Source organism: Nymphalis io, chromosome 14 (genome assembly GCF_905147045.1).
Source record: "Nymphalis io chromosome 14, ilAglIoxx1.1, whole genome shotgun sequence".
Taxonomy (NCBI): Eukaryota; Metazoa; Arthropoda; class Insecta; order Lepidoptera; family Nymphalidae; genus Nymphalis; species Nymphalis io.
In genome coordinates, this window is record NC_065901.1 from 4,307,603 (window position 1) to 4,330,562 (window position 22,960).

Below are 22,960 nucleotides of genomic sequence, written 5' to 3' on the forward strand. Positions count from 1 at the left end.
GCAGTGTAAATTCTACCGAAATAAAACAACGAGTCATTCTCTATAATTATTCGTCTTATATGGTTTTAATTATAAGGAATAAAATGGATATATCCTGCATGAAAGAAATACATGTAAGTATGATAGGTGAGTATTTATGCCCCGAATGAGCAGAACATAGATAGCCCAGTGGATAGAGCACTTGAATCTCAATTAAAGATTTTGGTTAAAACCTGGGCAACTACTACCGGAGTTTCAAGTGTAATTGAAAAACATCGTGAAGATATCTGCATGAGTTGGATGAAAATCTTGGGGAATATTTTTGTATATGCCTATTTAAATATTACTTTTGGAAATGTTTTTGTCGGTTATCTTGTCTGTCTGTGCACGTAATGTTCAGAAAACTCCACACAAATATAATAATCTAGATTATTTCTAAAAAGCATGATCATTCTTATATAATATAATAAATTACTTAGTATTTTCATTCATAACGAAATTTAAAGAAAAAAAGGCGTAGGTCGTGTTTAAGAACCTAACCTAAGTAACACCTACATATAAAGTTGATATTATCATAATTATATTTTAAGTATAAGAAGCGTCTACTGTGATTGATGATGACAGAAAAAATTGTCTCTAGGCGGCCTAGGCGTGTCATGGAATATGTTCTATCAATCACTCTTATCTTTCTGAATCTGAAGTGGGCTACGATAGGCAGTTGTTATCATAAATACTCATATAATAGTGCTTGTGGTCCTTGTAATTTTATATTTGAATTGTATATTTGAATCTAATAAATAATATTGTGGAAATATTTTTGATCCTTGTCCTCATAACGTATAAAAATATTTCACTTATATTTAACATTCACTCACAGTTTTGATCACTAAGAAACTTATATAACAAAATGACCTATTCGAGTCTACGTTATTCATGTTTTTTTTAATTACCGGTAGGCGAACGGAACGAAACGGAAAAAATTGAAACCTGATGTTAAGTGATCACCACCGCCCATAGACATTCGCGATATAAGAAATATTTACCATTCCTTACATCGCCTATGCGCCATCAACATTGGAAACGAATATGTTATGTCGATTGTGCCTGTAGTTACACTGACTCACTCATCCTTCAAACTGGAACGCAACAATACGAAGTATTGCTGTTTAGCAGTAGAATAGACCTACCATATAGAATATTTATTGCTCTAAAGCATGTCTATTATTAAGCTACAGTCATCTCTAACTTCGTTTCAAGTTTATGGGTTCATTTTGTGTCAATCTATATTATTTTACGGTTACATATATATTTTCATTTTACTATGTATCTGGTACGTTAGGAACGTAGTGATGTTGAAACGAGAATTTTTGTCACAAACGACTTGTTCTGTTGCCTCCTTTTTTTATGGCTGGCGTGCATGAACAACGTGACATATGCCGAATGCCTATTAATATATATAGATGAGTTTATATTTCTTAAGATCAAGTGAAAAAACATTCGCTTGTTAGATTCTTTCTATAAATAAAATGCATGCAAGACTAAACTAGCTAACTAACTAAATTGACGTAACCCAATTTAAAGTTAAGTCTTCCTCTAATAATATAGCTACTACATAACCGAGTGTCATCTTTATCTTATCTTATAAATATAAGAAAATATTTTAAACTTAAGTGTTTGAATGAGTTTATATAATATAAAATATAACCTCAATTAACTAGGAACTTTGCAAAGTGCTTTCAAAGACTTGATGACCAGACCTGACCCAATGGTCACTTCTATTCAACATATTTTATCTTACCGTAAGTGTAAATACACTTTGTCATTCAAATCAAATCAAAACTTTATCAATATTGGTTCTTAAAAGCACTTTTGAATGTCATTGTGCAGTGATAAATCTAATATAAAGCTTCTATTACAAAGGATCAACAAGAAACTCAATAGTAACTCGTTTTCATTAATCATGTAAATGTAATAATATTAAAAAAAATCAAGGAATATCCATTTCAAGCTCTTAAATCTATTTAATCTTTCTATGATAACATGTCGAATTTTATAACTAATATTTTTTAACAAATATCTAGTAATATTTTTTATTTATATATAGCAATCCTTAGAAAAATATTTCAATTATTTTTAACACAACAACAAAAATTATTTTTAAAATCACGATTTGAGAATATTGTAATTATACAAAGCAAATATTATAAATTGCAAGTTCCCCAAAGTAAGCACAGTAGAGAACATTTTGCCGTAAGATTTTCTAACAAGATCCAACTCACTAAGCCGTGAAAGTTTCTCTCTGCATAAACAGTAACAGGAAACACACGTCGTGGGCGAATACAAACATAATAATTATGAAAATGAGTATCAATATTGCTTCCCTTCCCCTTCTATTAAATGTTTTATAATATGTTCAGATTAAATACAACGAGATATTAATTAATAGATTTTATTTATTTTTTAAAAAGTAAGTATTTAAAAACCTTAGAATTTTATTTGTTTTTTTTCTTGTTTGTGTATCATTCATGGTAAATAATAATCTCCTTCAGATTTCATTTTGGATATTCTTCAAACTAGTAGAATTTTGTCTGCAAAATTATAATATACAATTTCATTTATAAGCTATAGTAGAATTTTCTTATTTTATTTATATAATATAAATAATTAGGTTCTAATCCCCAGTAATATTGGTGTATCGGCATTATTTATTACTGCCGATACTACACTAAAATTCTGCAAATACTTCCAAATCATACAATAAGAGATACGGAAATGTAGTACTGACTGGATATTAGGATCTGCAACATGAAAACAAGTCCCATCATCAAACTCCAGAGTAAAAGCTGATGTAGTAGGAAATTGGACAAACAACGCCCAGACCTGGCCATTAATACATATCCAAACATCGCCAATATCAATATGGTCCCAGCCCGGTCGCTATTAAACCTGAAATCTCAAACGCAAACGCTCAATAATCGAAAAACTATCCACTATTCTACAGCTATGCAAATTTCAGCTTTAACTCGTAGTAAAATGGTACAAAATTTAAAATACACATTCATTTATATATAGGGTTGCCCCATGAGATTTTTCGAGATTTAGCGTTTTTTATTTATAGCATAGGATATGAACATTATTTTGTGTGAAACTTTATTAAAAGTAAACATTCGTTATGAAATAAAATCATGTTTACTCGTCATGGGATTTAGTGTTTTGAATAAAATCATACATTTTATTAGTGACAAGGTTTTTAAAACAAAATATTGTATAAATAACTCTTTGAATGAAATTTTTTTATATATCATTTAATAATTTTGGAGCCGAGGCGGGCCGGTGGTTAGACAATCTTAACCTAAGATTACGGGTTCTAACCTGTGCAAGCAGCACTGAATTTTCAAGTGCATAATTTGTGTTTATAATTCCACCATCTCGAGTGGTGATGGAATATATGTCAAATCAATGTGCATGTTATCGGATGATAATCTGCTGCTAGTGAAACCACCAACACGTATTTGAATAGCGTGTTGGATTAAGTTCCATGCCATCTTCTGGAAAAAATGATATCTTAGCATAGCAGTAAGACATTTACAAACTGTTTATTTTTATCAATAATATTTTGTTAGAAATATACATTACAATGATATTGTTTTAATATAGTAATACTAAAAAGCAGCTTCTTATTTTCGTCGACAACATATCGTTAATGAGAAGCTATTAAATAAAACTTAAGCTATTAGTCTATGTATTTTAATCTTTATATCTCATGTAGCTGCAATCTGCTACAATAATTACAAATAATTCATATATAATCAATGGGAATAATTTATTTAGGCGTTTACATAAAATGGGCGTTCCACAAAGATCAAATTTAGAACTTTTTTTATATTTTAAATTTCCTATTTCTGATCTGCCTTAAACTTCATATTGATATTATCTTTTTTTCTCATTTAATTTAGGGATTTTTTCCTACAAGGGCACATCAGTCCCATATATAGATTCAAATGAACTACAATGAATGATCGACATTCACATTATTGCAATTACATAAGCTATTTCAAGCTATTTCAAGATTAAATAAAATGGTACTTAAAGAAAGTATATTTTGACTTTTACAGTAGTAGAAAATATTAAAAAACTCGATGAAATTAAATGTACCTTACTGACTATCTGAAATTAAACAATATCTATAAAAATCCAGGTAACACACAGTATTAAATGTAATTAAGAGCTCAGCTAGCAAAGCGCAGGTGAATCTATGACAGTATTAACTTGCGACCACTGCTATAAAGAAATATACGTATTATTCAATACTGGAATATGTTAGTAATATTAGTTTACCATTTTATTTATTTGTATGTTTGATATTAAAATGAAATGAACTGAAATAGGTAATTGCATTGATAAACAATTAAAAATATTGTTTTATTAATTATATTTTTAGAAATCAGGATGGAAATAGTTTTTTTAAAAAAGATAAATGAAAACAATTATACAGCAATAAAGTAAACGTATATCAACACGTACAATGTACACACAAAAATAGAACAAAGGAATCAAAACTGAGCAACTGAAATATTATTTATGAGATATTCTCCACAACCAAGCAGAAGTGAAGTAAAGCCAACCTGGCCGAACTATGAGTTCGGCAGGGCCACTCCCCACCACGATGACGCTAGGCCCTGTCCCTTCGGAAAACATTACTAACAATACAAAAAACGGCAACAGTCATTTTGTAGCTACTGCATGCATAATTCTCGTGATTACTATTTTTTAAAATTATAATAAAGGTAATATAGGTACGCGGACGGGCCAATGGACGAATGGATGGATGAAATCTAATGGGCTAAGGTTGGTGGCGCTTTAGTGATGTAACTGTTCCTTACATCGCCAATGTGCCACTAACCTTAAGAAACTAAGATGTCACGTCCCTTGTGTCTGAAGTTATAATGGCTCACTCGCCCTACCAACCGGAACATAACAATACTAAGTATTGCTATTTTGCGGTAGAATACTTGCTGCGAGGATGGTACCTAGCCAGACGGGAACAAACCCTACGTCAATTTTAATTACAATGGAGAGTTAGAATTCTTTAAGCATGTAGGTTTTTCTTACTAAGAATACAAATGTTGTAAAAATATGTAAATGTTTCAATAATGCTTTCTTAAAATAAGAAATTAGACAAGCCAAGCCGAGCCGAGCCGAAGAAGAGCCGAGATTCGAACATTCTACGAGTTACATAGCCAGCTTCCTTCTCAGTGATTTTATCCTTTTTTATGAACATTAAATTATTTCTTGTGCATAATTTTTTGTAAGTTTATATATTGTTAATAACTGTTATTTTCTGCTTTGTTCTTAGTCTGTTTACTCTTTTCCTTCTGTTTTGTTTTTAGTAAATTAACTCTGAAAAAGTCAATATTTTTTACTGGCCTGACCCAGATGAACCCAGAACCTCGGAACCGGCAACCTCATAAACTATCCACTAGAACAACGAGGCAGGGAAATATAATAATAATACATTATCTGGATGTATTTTTCGAAATAAAAATAATATTTACGTCTCTAACGGTTTCCTTTTATCACGCGCGCACTTTATTGCGTACCGGTATCTAAAGGCTTTTAATGGCTAGGGTTACGGTAGGCCGTGCCTAATGACGTGTGAACGGGGACGAGGTACGTGTTGTGGATACTTTTAAGTATGTTACGTTAAGTTATAAATTATTAAGTTGAGTTATGATTTTTTTAAATGGCATAATTTCGGAAGCTTATCTCTTATTAATAATATGTCAATGGTCAGTCCACTCGTATCATAATGATCCGAATTTTAACGCACCTGTCTGATAAAAAAAAAATAAAAAAAAATCTTTTATTTTTTAGTGATTTATTACAATGATAATGTAGTAAGCAGCATTGTTGTGTTTCGATTTGAAGGGTGAGTGAACCAGTGTAAGGAAAGGCAAAAGGGACATAACATCTTAGTGCCCAAATATTTATATTATTAATTTGAATGCAATATAAATTGCCTTTAATAATATTCTGCTAGATAAATAAAAGAAAAATACAAAATTTATCTCTTAATAAAAATAAAATTGTATTCTGAAATTGGCCAAAAGCTCAAAAAAATCACGTCCGTCACACTCGAGGTACACGCGGGCCTCAGCAGAGGGCCACTCGACGCTAATAGAACCTTTGATGTCCTCCCTAGGGACGCCGAATTCTAACCCTTTTGTTTTTATCTCCTTTAGAAAACTTTCATGTTACATAATTTTGGAAATAATTCTTAATCTTAGGTTAAAGATTTTTCTTTTCAAATAAAAGTAAGATTGCGACAATTTAAAGTAAATATACGAACCAGAAACCAATTGAAAAAAGCGAAGATACTTAAATAAGCTGTATATTTGTTTAATTATTACGTATGGGCTTAATTTATTTATTTGTAAAACAATTTTGATCATTCTTTTTGCGTCGGGTTCAATATAACATAAAAATAATGTGATCTTATTTCATTCATATTAGACATAGTTATGTTTTTTACATTCAAGCAGTTTTTAAGGCTTTTATTTATTTTTACAGTTTTTATACATTTCTAATATCAATTATGAGTCTTCAGGTGTTGATGCTGTTTGTACTTGTTATTATAAAGGTTCGTCATTTCCATCGAAACACGGCATAGTAATATTGTACAGTAACAGCCTGTTAATGTCCCACTGCTGGGCTAAGGCCTCTTCTCCCTTTTTAGGAGAAGGCTTTTTTGGAGCTTATTCCACCACGCTGCTCCAATGCGGGTTGGTAGAATACACATATGGCAGAATTTCAATGAAATTAGACACATGCAGGTTTCCTCACGATGTTTTCCTTCACCGTTAAGCACAAGATGAATTATAATCACAAATTAAAAAAATTAAAATCACACTCATTCTTGTGAGTAATATTGCTTGGCAGCTATTTATAAGCAGAGCCTATTGTACATGGATTTAAAAAGCATCACATATGAGTTATAAATATATGATATAGAACTATTGGCAAATAAATCATAGATAATCATAAACCCAATATAATAGTAAATGTGTTACGTAGTTTTATACGTGCACTCTGCAGAACAACTAGATACGATCTATGTCTTTTTTCCTGAAAGCTTACGTCAATGAATTAAAGGAGATTTCATAGCTTTTAAATACTACTAAATAAATATTACTAATTAAATACTAGTTTTAAATACTAATAAAAACTGTTTTTAATGTATAAAGGCCACATGAACAAGGTCACAGGCACTCATCATAAATATTTATAACCGTTTCTATACGGTTATATATAAAAAAAAAAATTCAGAACGTTTTGGGCAATACGGCGTAAAAATCGCGACTCAACAAACCCAATCAAATGAAAGGGTTTGATGAGCACTCTTCAAAACGTATACAAATTTATAATAGTAATATATATATTCGTGGGAAAATATATAATTGGATATTACACGGTGAAATAAAATATTATATTAGAGGCAATTCGAACGACGAGAGCAGTAAATAAAATGAATTTATTATTAAATAAATAATAGCTTGAGATCTGATATGTAAATGAATAATTTAATTTGTTGTTCCAATAAGAATATTTACATAAGTGTTATATTAATAATGTAAAAATATATTGTTGTTCTACTTTTGTTTTTTTTTAGTTAAAATTTTTGTTTTTGTACATTTCTAATGTTTGTTCAAATATTTTACAGAAACAGATTATTTCATTACAATGCGTATGTCTGAAATAATGTTTCTATTCCACCCTGATTACATCAATACTAATAAAACTGTCCAAACAAAAAAATACTTATTAACCGGCAGTAGGGATCGTCTGGTTATTACTGACACAAAATATTCTCGAAACAATTAAAAAAAAAATTATTGCATTTTTCAATTTGTTTAAAGCGCGAGTGAGTCAGTACAGGTAAAACGCACGTAACTTAAGTTTAGTTTCACATTGCGGCAGTCACTATGAGTAAGCACTAAAAATGTTAAAAATAAAATCGACTACAAGAATATAATCATCAAATTTAAAGCTATTACTTATAAGATTTTCATGAATTAAATGAAAGCAAGATCACAGTTTTCGATAAAAAGAAAATCTCCTTACAAGGGCGCGGGCGGAACATTAAATCTTTATTGATTGCGGTTTCCAAGATCAGATTGTCCGAGTTAGTTGTACAGTAAATAATTTTGTAGGCAAAAAGCTAATCCTGGCCCTTTTCCCGACTCAACCTTTCTTGTTTATTTCGGTACTCGAGTCAGGTTACGAGAAATACGGTTCTTGTGGGAAATAAAACAGATATTCTTAAGATTTTTTGTTTTAGTTTTGCGAAATTGTTTATTGTGTTATGTGAGTGTATTAGTAACGTTATTTATGTAAATGTAATGATTGTATTCATTTATGCTGAGTTATCTAGTATGTAAGATAATTCTGTAATGTTAAATGTCCAAGCTGAGTAACTTGCTTCATAGGGCCTTAATGCATTTCACAAACTGTCGGAATTCGTTTAATTAAAGCTTTACATTCACCAGACAGCTTGCATATAATATCTATGCCAACCATTTGTTTGTTTTGTAAAGTAAATTAAATGGGATTAGACCTATTTTAAACGAATAGATTCTTATATTATCTGTATGTTCTAGTTTTAAATAATTACCAGCTAATGTATTTACAGATGAATAGGAATCAAAATTCTGCTTGATGCAAGCATTACTCTTAATTTGAGGTTCTACATCACTATATGGGTAGTCGAGGTTCTCGTGTATTCGAGTGATTGATGCGCTGAATAAAAAAATAATGAAGTCATGGGGTGGCTCTGTTCTACTCCAATCGATTCACATGGTCATTCCAGTTTTATTACTAAAATTACTCAGTAGAAAGTCTACGTGTATTTATGATAAATTAGATAGATTGGTACGTTATTTCTTATGTATGATGTGATTATGACGTATGACGAACTTTTTTTCTCATGTTGCCTGTGGCGACATATAAATGTGTATCGTATGTGCGACGTGTTTTAAATTTAGCCAGTTTAATGAACTATTTGTCTTCTATCTCACAAATATGTGAGATAGAAGATTGTATTATCACCCAAAGACCGGGAGCATGCCTACGAATAATAGTGTTTTCTTTATTAAAAGACCAGATTTCGAGGTAACAATCCCATTTTCTATTCATCATAATACCGTCGACTAAATTATTGCAAAAGTATTCGAGAGTTTATTTCAGTGTGTTAATAATATCAAAATATAAATCTCAACTCAAATGACTGAAAAATATTCATGCAACTCTAAACATACACCCGAATCAATGTTAAACGTAAATTCAATCTTATACTCAATAAGCTTACAAATCGCAAAGACCACATATGCACATATGAATAAACATTTGTTCAACGGTAACCCTTCAAGAGAGCCGCATTGATGTCATGTCAATATATTTCGCTGTCTCAGCACTCCCTCGATGCCTGATTCGTTCCAATCGATTTCAACTGAATACTCGAAGCTCGCTCGCGTGTATAAGATTTCGGAAACGAAGAGTATTAAGAAAGCAACGTTTTTTTTATCTGGATTAAAAACCTTAAAGGCTTACTGAATGAATCGTTCGTGTTTATTCAATAAGAAAATGTAAGGGGATTTCAATCAAAGAAAAAAAAACCGAGCGCGTGTTATGGATAAAAATGTGAAGTGTAGCTTAAAAATTTTAATTTTCAACTCATATTGTATATAATTGTTGATAAATCATATGGAATACCACTAGCATCAGTATTTCACGAATTTCGCTACCACCAATTAATACTATAATATTTTATATGCGAATAAACTCATATCAAAAGTTCTTCTAATTCTTCAAATTTCTCTGAAATTAAATATTTGATATAAGCAATTAAACAGTAATATGCTGTAATTTTTTTATACTCTTTACTATATTTTTATAATTTAATATTATTATAAATTAAACATTTTTTCGATTATGTTCCATAGATAAAAAAATATAGAACTCCACTCTGCCCTTTTTGTATAAAAAAACATAGAGAAAGATCAAAAGATTAGCACAAACGCGCTTTGTTATGTGCTGAAACCATGTATTTATTTACACACAATCATATAAATTCACATAATTGATAGATACAAAGCATACACATTTAAATTTTTTTTTCTTATAAAATATAGTATATAATACATAATTATAAAACGAGCATACGTGCCAGCGAGTTAATTGAGGTGGACGTTGAATTTGAGCAGTTCAGAATACATTTTCAACTATTACGTAGAAAGCCTTTCCGGTGTATAAACTACACCGTGTCATATTATATTAAAATCAAACCATTGACATTTGACACTTACATAACAGTATGTAAAATATTCAATAGCGGAGTACACGCTTTCGTTCTAGTCGGTAAGAAGGTTTATAAGCTCATGCTGATACACTTTGGGTTTGTTCATATATACATTTTATGCAGTTGACATTAATGTTTGTGGTAAAATAGATATATATAAGGTTTTATTAGAATGTAAATATAGAGACCCTAGGGAAGCAATGATAAATAGATTTCAGCTATGTCGATTAAATTTCGGAGTCATGCAAAGCAAATATAGTATATCCTTAAACTCATCAGTAGTACCAAATACTATTTGATTTTTATTCTCCTTGGACAAATTCATCGAAATTCTTTTTTTCGAATACCGTCCTGAATTCACCAAAAAGTAAACATAATGTAACTTTCTTTTGGATGAATATATAGTAACATTTGTATGAGAAATTAGTATGAGATATATTCTTACTCTTTTCCGTATGATATTAAGCTATGATTCACTCGGATCCCACTAAGACCAAACATTTTACTCAGTCACATTATATCCATCTGTGATTCGCCTTTCATAATATGTTGTTGAGTACACACTACTATATCACTATCCTGATATTATATTTACATAAGTAATGCTCTCTCCACACGCTCAAGTTATATACTTCCGAGATCTAGAAATTTCAAATATTTAAAAAAAAATCCAAAGAAATAATTATTTTAAATCATTCTACTGATATTATTATAAATGTTGGGTTTGTATGTTTGGATATTTGTTACTCAGTTACGCAAAAACAGCAGAACGGATTCGGGTGAAATTTGGCACTGAGATCGTATGTATAAGTAATCCATAACACATAAGTTACTTTTACTCCTAGAAAATGACATGACTTAACCTATTTAAAAAAACTACCTTGCTTAATCGTATTGCAAACTCGTACATTACTGATTCGATTACGTACATAGACTACTTAATATACGTAAAAATTTGACAAAATTGTTTCATGTTAATATTACAACATAATCACATACCCTTTCTCCAGCGGAGTCCCTTATAAAGAAATGAACACAATAAAGCGCTGTGTGTAAGCGACATTATATATTAAATCTGTACCAAGTAACTTTTGTTAGATGGTACTTCAGATGCTCTCGTAGGTATCTCACATCTCCGTTCCTGCGGGCTTTAGAGAGAATATTTAAACGTGATTCCGAATGAGGAATTGTTCGTAGTGAAATGTATTATGTATGTTACTTTAAATGAATGGAGGTTTTTATTCTAAGAAGCTATTTCTTACAACCCTTCGTGTGGGGAGCTCCTTTTCGATAGCAATGATATATTGCATTTACCGTCTCTTTACGTTTATACTGAACGTATTACACCCCTGAGTCCAATTATTTGATACGGTAGATCAACTCTTTGCAATTGTAGTGAAAAGTTGAAAAGTTTCTCCTTGCATTTAAATATTTGCAACGAAAATGTAGCGAAAATAATAAAATTATTACTACTGATTAGTTTTGCATACACATATAACATATATTTTACGGACTGTATTCAATTGAAATGAAATAGTTATCAATTAATGCTGATAGGGTCTCGTGGTCTTTTTTGGGGTAGAAATTTAATAGGAGATAGCTCAGTGCTTAGAAAACGTAAATCTTAACTAAAGATTTCTCTTTATAATTCATCTCATACTCTGCGTTGAAAAAAAATAACAAGAAAAAATCTATATGTTTCGGATATAAAATTGAAACGTGTATCGACCAATACGTATTGGAATAGTATAATGGAATACTTTCTTTTCAAAATGAGAGGAAATCAAAGACAATATTAATATTACCTTTTATTATTAACTCTCGGTTTGTTTTACAAGATAAAATGTTATTAATAATATTGCGTCTTAAAGACTAGAGACGTAAAATCAAATCAAAATTTATTTTAAATTGTATGGAACTAATCCATCTAATCCAGAATATACATATAAAAACAAGACGTTTTCTCTCTATATTTCTGTTTGCCAAAATTAAAAGAAAATTTAACTATGGTATCTTGGTAATTCAATAATTTAAAATTAACTTACCTCCAGGCATCGAAGCGGTGGTTACATAAAAACAATGTAGAAACAGCGATAGAAGCATCTTAGTAGTCATTTTACCGCTCACTCGTACTCTCTCATCCCGTGCCTCCTCTCGACCATATTCTAGGTTTTATCATTGTCAATCGTAACTAGGACCGGTTCACATTTCTGATTTCGATTTGTTTTATCTGTAACAAAAGAAATTTATAAGATTAGGATAGTTTGACAACTTTGGGTAATCTTCAAACTAAATAAAATAAAACCGATAAATGCTATATTATCTAGTATGCTTTTAAGTTTTTACTTTATATAGACAGGTAAACGAGCAAATTGGTCATCTGATGGTAAGCGGTCACAAGTGGGTAGTCGCTAGTCAAGCACTTTGCACTTTGCTGCCAATTTGAGAACTATGTTACTATATTATGTCTCTCGTGCCTGCGATTCACTCATTCATCTAACTGAAAGAAATAGAAATTCTTAGAATAGCTGTTTGACGGTAAAATAGCTGATGACTAGGTAGTACCAGTTGCGGAAATGACACCATCGTAATTAATTATCATTAGCTTATATATTATAGCGCTTTTTATAACAACTTCACTTTTTCTTGTTCTATATTCAAAACTTCAAGTGCATTGTAACTGACTATAATGTTGTATATATATATTATAGCGTTATAGCTTATAATACTGCAAATTCCGAGGTCCTAAGTTCAAGACTATATACTAAACATATTTGTAAAGTGTATAATAAGAAAGGGATGGGGTAGGAAGGAAAAATAAGTTAGGTCAATGTTTTATTAATCGTTTTAGTAATTATTCAGCCTCATCATAGCCCAAATTGAGAAGCTAGTTGGTCATTTGCATTTTACACTGGTAAGTCGTTACTAAGAAAATATTGATCTTCTTATTTATTCTATTAAATTATATAGAATCGAGCTCTACACTCCCGCGCCTCGGGAAGCACGTGAAGCCTTTCGGCCTGTGACTAAATTTTTTTCGGGTTTGCCATCCCATAGCATAACGAGAGTTAGGGAATAGAGAATGCACTTATGTTTATTTTTTATTGCATACAGTTGTGTTCTAAAATACATCCTAAGCTGGTTAAGCTAATGATCTTTGAGAATGGCTACCGTGACTGAAATTAATCAGGACATTTTTTAATGTTTTTTTATTCATTACCAGTTGCGATGATTTAGAAGGAGAATTCCGTCCGCAGTAATATTTGTTTTTGTGTGTTATCACTAATACTTGTCTTATCTTAAATAAGTATTTAAATGCATAAATTGATGATTTAATAAAAAACATATGTTACTACAACAACAAAAAGAAAACAAAACGTCAGGAGACTTATGGTCTCCACTTTCATCTAGGGAATAGAAAAGATCTAGTAATAAACTTTTAATTCTATAACCGCTTAAACAGAATCTCAATAACCCGGCACGCTGTTCTGCGGCTTAAGAGTAAATACGTTATAAGCCACGGGGGAAAATTAGTGGCTATCCAACTTCGTAAACGCGAAACTTCAGCAGACTTATTTCAGTCTTTTTTGCATTATAAAGTGAAGTACAATTCAGTCAGTTACAATGCACTTGATGTTTTGAATATAGAACAATAAAAAGTGAAGTTGTTATATTTTTTTACTTTATATTGTTTGGTAAAAAGAAAATAAATTAAAATAATGAAAAACAGAAACACACATTGTAATGTGTGTCGAAATGTCATTTAATTTTTTTATGACAAGAATACTGAAAATCTGGAAAACAATTATAAAGGTCGAAGCCGTCGCGTAAAAATCTAAAGCGAACAAACTACGCAAATATTCGTCGCTAATTCCAAATTATGTCTTTCTCCCGTTTGTAGTTGAAACACTTCCTTCAAGTAATATAATGCAAAAAACTTTGTTATGCATATTACACCCCGTCTTATTATTATCTTACACTGGTGATCGGAGAGCTGGTTCATTTTGCGCACAGATGATTGTAATTGAGATTCAATGATTAAGGTCGTTAATTAACAAGGCATGTTAAAATTTTTACCTTAAAAATTATATGTATAGTGAATGATCAGGTTTTGTTTCTATTACATTATATAAAGGCCGTTTTCTATGAAACTTACACTAAAATTAATTAAACCGTATAAAGCCCTACGGTGCTTGGCTATAAACTATTTCTCAAAGACTTTACTGTCGAAAAGATCATTTCAAGACTATTCGAAGTCTATTACTATTATACAATTTATATAGGCAAAGTCACTGGTCAACGTTAGTAAATATACTACGCGACTTTTACATCTAAGGATTTTCCGTTACTAAACTGCTGTTTGAAAAGTATTTCATCGGATAGTGTACGTCGAAGCTCGAAAGTATTACATGCAACAATAGTTTGCTATCTCCGTCGATTTTTAAAAGCCCCGAACCATTTTATTAAAAGGTTACATTCAGAACGAAAATATTTTACCGCTTTTACAATACATTATGAAATTCCATTATATTTGGAGGTTCGACGCTACTCCTCAAAATATCATTTCAACACCACAGCTTATTGAGTGCCGCGTCACAGAATTTAATACATTTAGTGTATTTTCCATGGCGGATTAATATCGGAGTGTGCCAAATACGTCGTTCGAAGTGGGTCAACGGATTTACAGTCGACCTCTGGTATTCGGAGTTCCAGAAACGCTAATCTTGTGATTGCCAATACGTTACGAATTGTTTTTGTCACTAAGAATATTAGAAACGTGTCGGATTTACATTTTATTTTGCTAGAGGGTAATTGATTTTTTATAGAATATCTCTCTTCCCATCTCATAAATCATTTTATGAAATTTATAAAATATATCTTAGATCCATTATAAGCTAAATTTATCAGAAAACCTTATATTTATAACTGCATTTAAGGTCAAATATAAAAATAAATATCTGTATATTATACAAAATAGCAATTATTACTTAGTTTGCTATTATTCGCCCAATAAGAAATACACGTGCTATTTATTTCTATTAATCTGTCATTTCTTCATATTATCATGCTAATGTTACCATTACTGACTTCCTACTTATATAAATGACGCTAAATAAAGCTATTTTATATTAATTTGTGCACTAAGAATTTCATATTTTAGATTAATGTATAACAAATTTATTGGTGTGTAATAGGCAAATATGTTGTGAGACCTCATGGTAGAACCTGGGTTTGGTCGGTAGGTATCTATCCCACAGCTTTCCTTAGAGGAATAGTCGTGGAGGCTGGAACCAAAACCCTTTTCTTCCATCCTCTAGGCGAGGAATTATTACATAAGACGAATTTCGTCTACCTTAATTACAGCTTTGCCAAATGTAGGAAGAGTACTGCACAGAAAACAATCCCGTAGCGTGCTTAAGGTTTTGGCGTAAGGGGTTCGTGCAGTGGGTACAAATTGCACCTACTCCCGATTATTCACAGAAAGTACTTTTAAAGGATCCTGCCTAATAAAAAAGTAGAGGACGTTATGTTGACTAAAAAAACTACACGTATAAATATGGTTTCACCACTGTTACATGTGACATAACAAACAAAATCAGTTTATTACGATACAAATAAACAAGCCTATTAAATACATCGTAAAACAATAATCTGAAGATTTGCACGTACAAAATAGAACATTACCTGCCCATAACATTATCGATGCCATAAAGATCGTCATTGCTCTGAACTCCAACAGCAAATGCTCTCAATTTGCTTTATTGCAGTAGGCATAACATCGCCAGAGAAGTTGGACCTTCCGGATCTTTTCGATCACACCAGATTGCACCATCTGTCTTAGTTAAACGAAAGGCATGGCGGTTCAGTCCATTTTGGTCGAGGCGAACTCCGTGGCAGGTCGCAAGGTCTCTTTCCGCATATTTTTTTGCTTTCCAAATTCGTTTCACGATACCTTTATTTGTCAAACGTGCTCTCCTGGGAGATTCGGAATACACAGTCACTATTGTACCCGATAAAGATGAAGTAGCTAAAGAATTTTAACAGAAATTTAGCAGATGTTCACTTTTATGCTCTTTCATTTAATTTGAAAGATCACAACGAAGATACAGTAGATTAGATTCTCGTTGAAAAAGAATTTGGTTCTCCAGAGATAAATTAATGAAATTAATTACTTTCCCTTGAGAAATGCCGCGACCTATTTACTTTGCTGATAAAACGACCTTTGGTCTCTAATTTACTTGTAATCGGATTGTGGTATATTTCTATTTGTTATAAGATACAAATATGATTACTCTGAGATAGGTATTATGTTTAATAAAATATTAAGTAAATGCTTTAAGTATTTTTTCTTGTTTCAGAAAATAAGAAATAATACGCAATATAAATATCTTGACTTGGTATGTTAAATTTTAAATAAATATAACACCAAAGATCTTAAGGTTAAATGTATAAAAGATTAAGCTCTCTGTTCAAGAGTGCAGATGTTAATTAAGTAAAATTTTCTAATTAAGATAATTTTAACAGTGGACAAGAAAGTAATCAAGTTTCATAGACCGAGAGTAGTAATTGAAAACTAAAGTTTGTGCCGTAATTGGGTTAGAGATAGGACTTTCCTTAATCACCCAATGGATCTTTCGTGAGATAAGTCCTTATCTGGCTAAAATTTAACTAGACTAGAGGCAATTAGACACAGGCGTTGTGTTGCGAAGGGATTCTCACAAATTAATTGCATTTGAAATAGTAAATTCGTGACTATTGGTGGTCAAAGACAAGAATAGAAGCATTACTATAACAAAAACTACTATCTTTATCTTAATATGATCTATGTAAAATATTGTAATAAAATAATTATTACAATATTTTACATAGATCATATTAAGTTTTTATTGACATTTTTGTCAAAAAATAGGAATGCAATTTACAACATACTATAATGAATTATAACAAAAATCACTATTTTTATGATTATATATAAAAAAAAAATGATTTTTACTAAGTTCAATTATAGGTCTTCAATACATTATTTAATCACAGAAAATACAGAATATGCTAATAACGTAACCAATAAAGTAGCTATTAAACTGTGAGGGAAAAACTCGATTGAGTAAGTTTAATTAAATAAGTTCTACATAATGACATGGAAAGTGTATAAAACAAAGGATTCCGACATGTGGTTACACTTGAACGCTTCCCGAAAAATAGTGTACAAAACCTTCTATAGTAGACTTCATAAGTACTTACTTTAGTACGTATTTTAGCGACAAAAAGGAAAGTTTTAAATTTTAGAAGTTGCTAAAGTCATGATGATTTTTTTTATTCTTATATCAAGTAATTGGATATAAACCACTAAAATTTCATAAGGAAAAACAATCGCAACAAAATAAAATAATGCTAAAATATGACATAGCGACGATAATATAAAACTTTTCACATCATTGTTATAGCAGTGTGTTTATTCTCTTTGCTAAATAGGTAAGTGTTTCATTGTAAAGTGTAGAGCTAAACAAGCCGAGTGGCGTCAAGTTAAGTCGTCGGGAAATGCTTTACTGCCTCTTAATCATGCAAGCTCTTCACGACTTGGTACTTACTGCATTTTGTTTATATTTAACTTCAACTTTTAAAAGTTCTATTTTATTCGCTTTAATTGAAATGAGGTCTTTTTATTTAAAAACATCAAGAATTGTAAGATTATTATCTTTTTTTAAATCATAATCCATGTTATGTATTTTACAGCAATACTTTTATTAGTACAATGGTTACATTACATGCTACTACTGATATATATTAAATAATAATAATCATACTTGATGAACAACGAAATAAAATAGCCAACATTTCAAATATAAAACGATCTTATCATTCTTATAATCAGAGATTTTATAACATTTAAAATTATACAAGCAACAATTAATAATCCGAACAATTACAATGGTCCCCGTTAAGAAAAACGCTATATATGGCATAGTTTCACCAAATATAAAGGTTAACCTTTTTGTCTAGTTTCAACTACTAGGTAATAAAAACATCTTGTTTAAATATATATGATTTTTTAAGTATGATTAATTAAATTAAAAACACCATGGAATCTTAATAAAACGTCCCCCCGAGGATATTGTAATTGAGTTCCGTTTTATGTAAAGAAAAAAAAGCAAACATTTAACGACTACGGCGTTATTGAGATTTGATGGCCTGCGTTAATTTAATGACCCATGTACCGAATATTGATTAGTAACGGAGAGGCGTAACTTGGGACGAACACACACACATATATATATATATATATATATAGAGAGAGATATTACTTTCACTCTATTCACTACCAGGAAATTATTTTGATATTTGATGTATATTTAGGACACTGGTCTGCGCCAAATGAAATTTAAGCCAAGTTAAAAATGGTTAAGATTATTCTGGATCACAAAAGAATAAAAAACAAAGAATGAACTTCTATTTGTTATAAATAATATATGGAATAGAATATCAAAACGCGTTTCCTACGATCGAAACTGTCAATAAAATTGAGTAAAAGCTATTTAAATTTTCAGTGACGTGTTTAAATATAAAAAAAATTTGAATATTTAAAATGTCGAGTTGTATAATAGCATTAACGTTATTAAATTTAAAATCTAGTAGCCACGTTTTGGTAATTTTCCCTATCGACATCAGTCATGAGGGGCTGTCTTCGTACAACCTCTCACTCCTAACCGCTATTACAATCGGGTCCATTTGTACATAAAGTGTTCCCGCTATTAGATTCAAGAGTAATTAAATCGATTCCTAAGTGAATGGAACAACGGTTGAGATTAACTGATGCGTGGTTACGTGATTTTAGTTAGAAACCAAATATTGGATGATTGGTGTTTTAATCATAATTGATTAATTTTGTTTTATACTCTGAAACTTAAAAGAAATTAAAATGAATTCAAATCAAATTGGAAGACATTTAACTGGTTGTTGATCCAAGCTACTATAATAAAATAGATTTTTAATCTTAAGAGAACTTCCACATTGTAAATTATTATTTTAATTGATCAACGCTCTTTGTTTCAGATTATCTTGAGAAGATCATTCAAAATAGCCTTGCTTTGCAGTACTAGTTGGTAATAACGAGGGTAATATTATGAGTATTGTATTTATATACTGCCTCGTTAGTCTAGTGGCTTGATGAAAAGTCGCAGACCCGGAGGTCCTGGGTTCAATTCCCAGGTCGGGCCAATAAAAAGTTATTGGGTTTTTCTGTCAGAAAATTTTCAGTAGCAGCCCGGAGTATGGAAGTTGGAAGTGTGTACACTCCCGTGCCTCGGAAAGCACGTAAAGCCGTTGGTCCTGCGCCTGAACTCTTTCCGGTCGTGTCGGATTGCCGTCTCATCGGATTATAAGAGTTAGGGAATAGAGTGCACCTGTGTTTGTCATACACTTGTGCACTATAATATCTCCTGCGTAGTTGGCTAATCTCTCTTGAGATTGGCCGCCGTGGCCGAAATCGGTTTGGAGGACATTATTATTATTATTGTATTTATCCAACCCTAATGCTTGGATTAAAACTATTTTACTTTTTAATATAATAGGTAGGCCACCTGATGGTAAATGGTCACAACGCCTATAGACACCGGCATTGTAAGAAGTGGTAACCATTGCTTAATTCTCCAATGCACCGCCAACCTTGGGAACTAAGATGTTATGTCCCTTGTGCCTATAATTACACTGGTTCACTCATACTTCAACCCGGAACACAACAATACCAAGTACTGCTGTTTTGCGGTAGAATATCTGATAAGTGGGTGGTACCTACCCAGACGAGCTTTTACAAAGCCCTACCACCAGTATCATTGTTGTGTACCGTTACAAACTGACATATGTAACTGCAGTCTCAATTATATTTCATTCTTTGTCTTTTTTTCTCGGTCTCTGTGTAGATCATAATGTTAACGCAACATTTTTTAAAGTTTATTTCAAATACGATATTATTTACTTGCAGTTAAATTATTATGAATCGATATTTAAAATATTGGTCAACACGTGTTGATTAATAAAGTTAGTGATATAAGTCGATTTTGTAATCCCGTTATAGTAGTAGTAGTCTGTAGTCGGAAATTTGTCAATGTGTTATAACGTCTCGTCATCAATTAATTTTGAATCGTTTCTGCAATTACTTGACATTTTTATCAAACATGTACACTATATAACACATTCTTTCATTTAAATTTAAAATAGTCAAATGTACCATCGAGTCCCTACAAAGGTAACAAGCCGCCAACCAATAACAATTAAAATAAAGTCTTAGATATTATTTTGTTCTGCCTGTTATTAGGTTGTTTAATTCAACATACATATCTAAACCGGTAGTAAGAAGAATTATTGTTCAATGGCGGTAAACTAATTCATGAGTAGGTGGCACTTACTCAGGCAGACTTTCACCAACAGTGTACGACGGCTAATACCACCATAAATATTAAATGAATTATTTCTTTAACAAACTGTTTATTTAATTTTATTCTTAAATATTTTAATAATAATAATAATATTTCAACATAGATTTTAACTAACAGTGAATTTTTATAATAAAGAGAATAGTAAAAATATAATATGAATATTATTGTGTGATAGACTTTTTTATAAGTACACAAACTATATACTACATGAAATAATTTGAAAAAAAAAATTAAATAAATTTTCTAATCTTTTAATTTTATTAGTTTAAGTAAGATTTTTATATAATACATTCGTTTTGTAGTGGCAATAAAATAATCTTACAGTGCGAATGCACTGTTATAGGCATAAGTAAGTTTTTCAATTGGATTGGCTCAATCAAATATAACATAGCTATACAAAGCATTGCTTGTTTGATTAGCCTTGCGCTAAAATAACTGTTGACTGTCCTACTAAGACGTTACTTGCGCTGGCTTATACAATAAGTAAACATTTGATTCTTATATAAATCCAAAAATCACTTTCTATAAGCCTGGGCAAACAAAATATGAAAAACCTTTTAAAATAAAAAACTTTAAATTTTACAAAATTGTACACTTATTATAATTGCGGACGTACTAAGAGCCGTCTCGTGTTCATTAAACACTGGAGTACCTCAAGGCGCTTTAATGAGGCTGCTACTTCTCCCTCGTTATCTCATACGTAGCCCCCTTTGTCAGAACTGCTGTAGTTACTGTGTTTGTCCCGTTAGCCTCGCCTCACCTGAAGATATCGTTAGGAAGGAGGTACATACTATTGTTTACGCCAATAGTGCTACTGAACAGTTTTAAACACAGTTCGAAGTCGAGTATGAAGTTTTGTGTTTCACGTACAGATCGTATCTAGTAATGTTTCTTGTTTGTTATTTAAAGTATGGTTAACTACACTCCAACGTGTTGTCTTAATCATGTTGTATTTGCTCGCGCTATTTAAGCACTCACTATGCCAATTAGTATAATTATACATTTGTGTATATTAATGTCAACTATGTGATAAATGAATGTGATGAATATGAAAACATAACTTATATTTGAGTTGTTCTTAATTTATTGTTCAATTTTTCCTTAACAATGCTTAGAAAACTATTTTATGTATATTATATTTTACAAAATCTCATGCATCTTTGTATGCCTGATAAAGGGATTTTAAATTGATTCAATTTATTCCAACTAATGATTTATTAACTCTAGCTTCTATTACATACACGAGTACAGGTGGATTATCTGTAAATTTTGAAGTAATATATATAAGCCTCTGCATCTTTGACAGATGATTTAAGCGGCATCGCGAAGGCACTTGCGTTCATGACTGAAAAGACCAATGCGAGAGAGGATCCTCCGGCCGCACTTCCGACAAGTGTATGCGCCCCCAGATGGGCGGGGGTTTGAAGCCCGCTCATAACGCCTAGTGCGTTTTTCTTTTAGTAGTTTAAACCAGTCATTGTCATGCTTTGATTGACCTTCGTAAATAAGGCGTCGCCACTTGGCACGGTCCTCTGCCAGTTCCTCCCATCGATTGCTAGGGATGTTAAACGCAACCATATCACGCTTAGCGCAATCTTTGTAACGGAGCATAGGCCGCCCAACAGACCTCTTTGCATCCACAACCTCTCCCAGTAGTATTTGCCTTGGAAGACGGGTCTGCTCCATTCGATGCACGTGTCCCAGCCACCGTAACCGTTTTTTTTTGAGAATGGCCATGATGCTAGGCAGCTGTGCCTTGCCTAGAACAGACTCGTTTGTCACGCGATCCTGCCATGTGATGCCCAGAATGTTCCGAAGACAGCGCAAGTGAAATGTGTTTAGTCGGCGTTCTTGTTTTGCGTACGTTGTCCACGTTTCTGCTCCATACAAGAGTGTGCTTAGGACACATGATTGGTAAACAAGCATTTTCGTTTTTACCGTAAGGTGTCTGTTATCCCAAGCCCTTGAACAGAGCCTCCCGAACATAGAGGCTGCTTTGCCGATGCGGAAGTCGATCTCTGCATCAAGCGAGAGATTGCTTGACAAATGCGACCCAAGGTAGCAAAATTTGTTAACCACCTGTAAAGGTGCGCCGTTAAGCAAGATGACTGGTTGCTCTAAACATCCTTGCGCTAAAATAACGGTCTTCTTGCAGTTTATTTAGACATTGAAAAGAGGTCGCACGCTCTGTCAA

General features: G+C 31.7%; 1 protein-coding gene across 2 annotated transcripts in view; it reads right to left on the reverse strand.

Annotated features, from left to right (window-relative positions):
• LOC126773415 (T-lymphocyte activation antigen CD86-like) overlaps window positions 1-12,543 on the reverse strand; it is a 121,888-nt gene extending 109,345 nt beyond the window's left edge. For both annotated transcript variants that reach the window (XM_050494359.1, XM_050494358.1), the window contains exon 1: window positions 12,379-12,543. In XM_050494359.1, coding sequence (XP_050350316.1) covers window positions 12,379-12,448 — 70 coding nt within the window. In that variant the 5' untranslated portion in view covers window positions 12,449-12,543. The remainder of the gene's footprint in view (window positions 1-12,378) is intronic.
• Window positions 12,544-22,960: the final 10,417 nt, after the last annotated feature.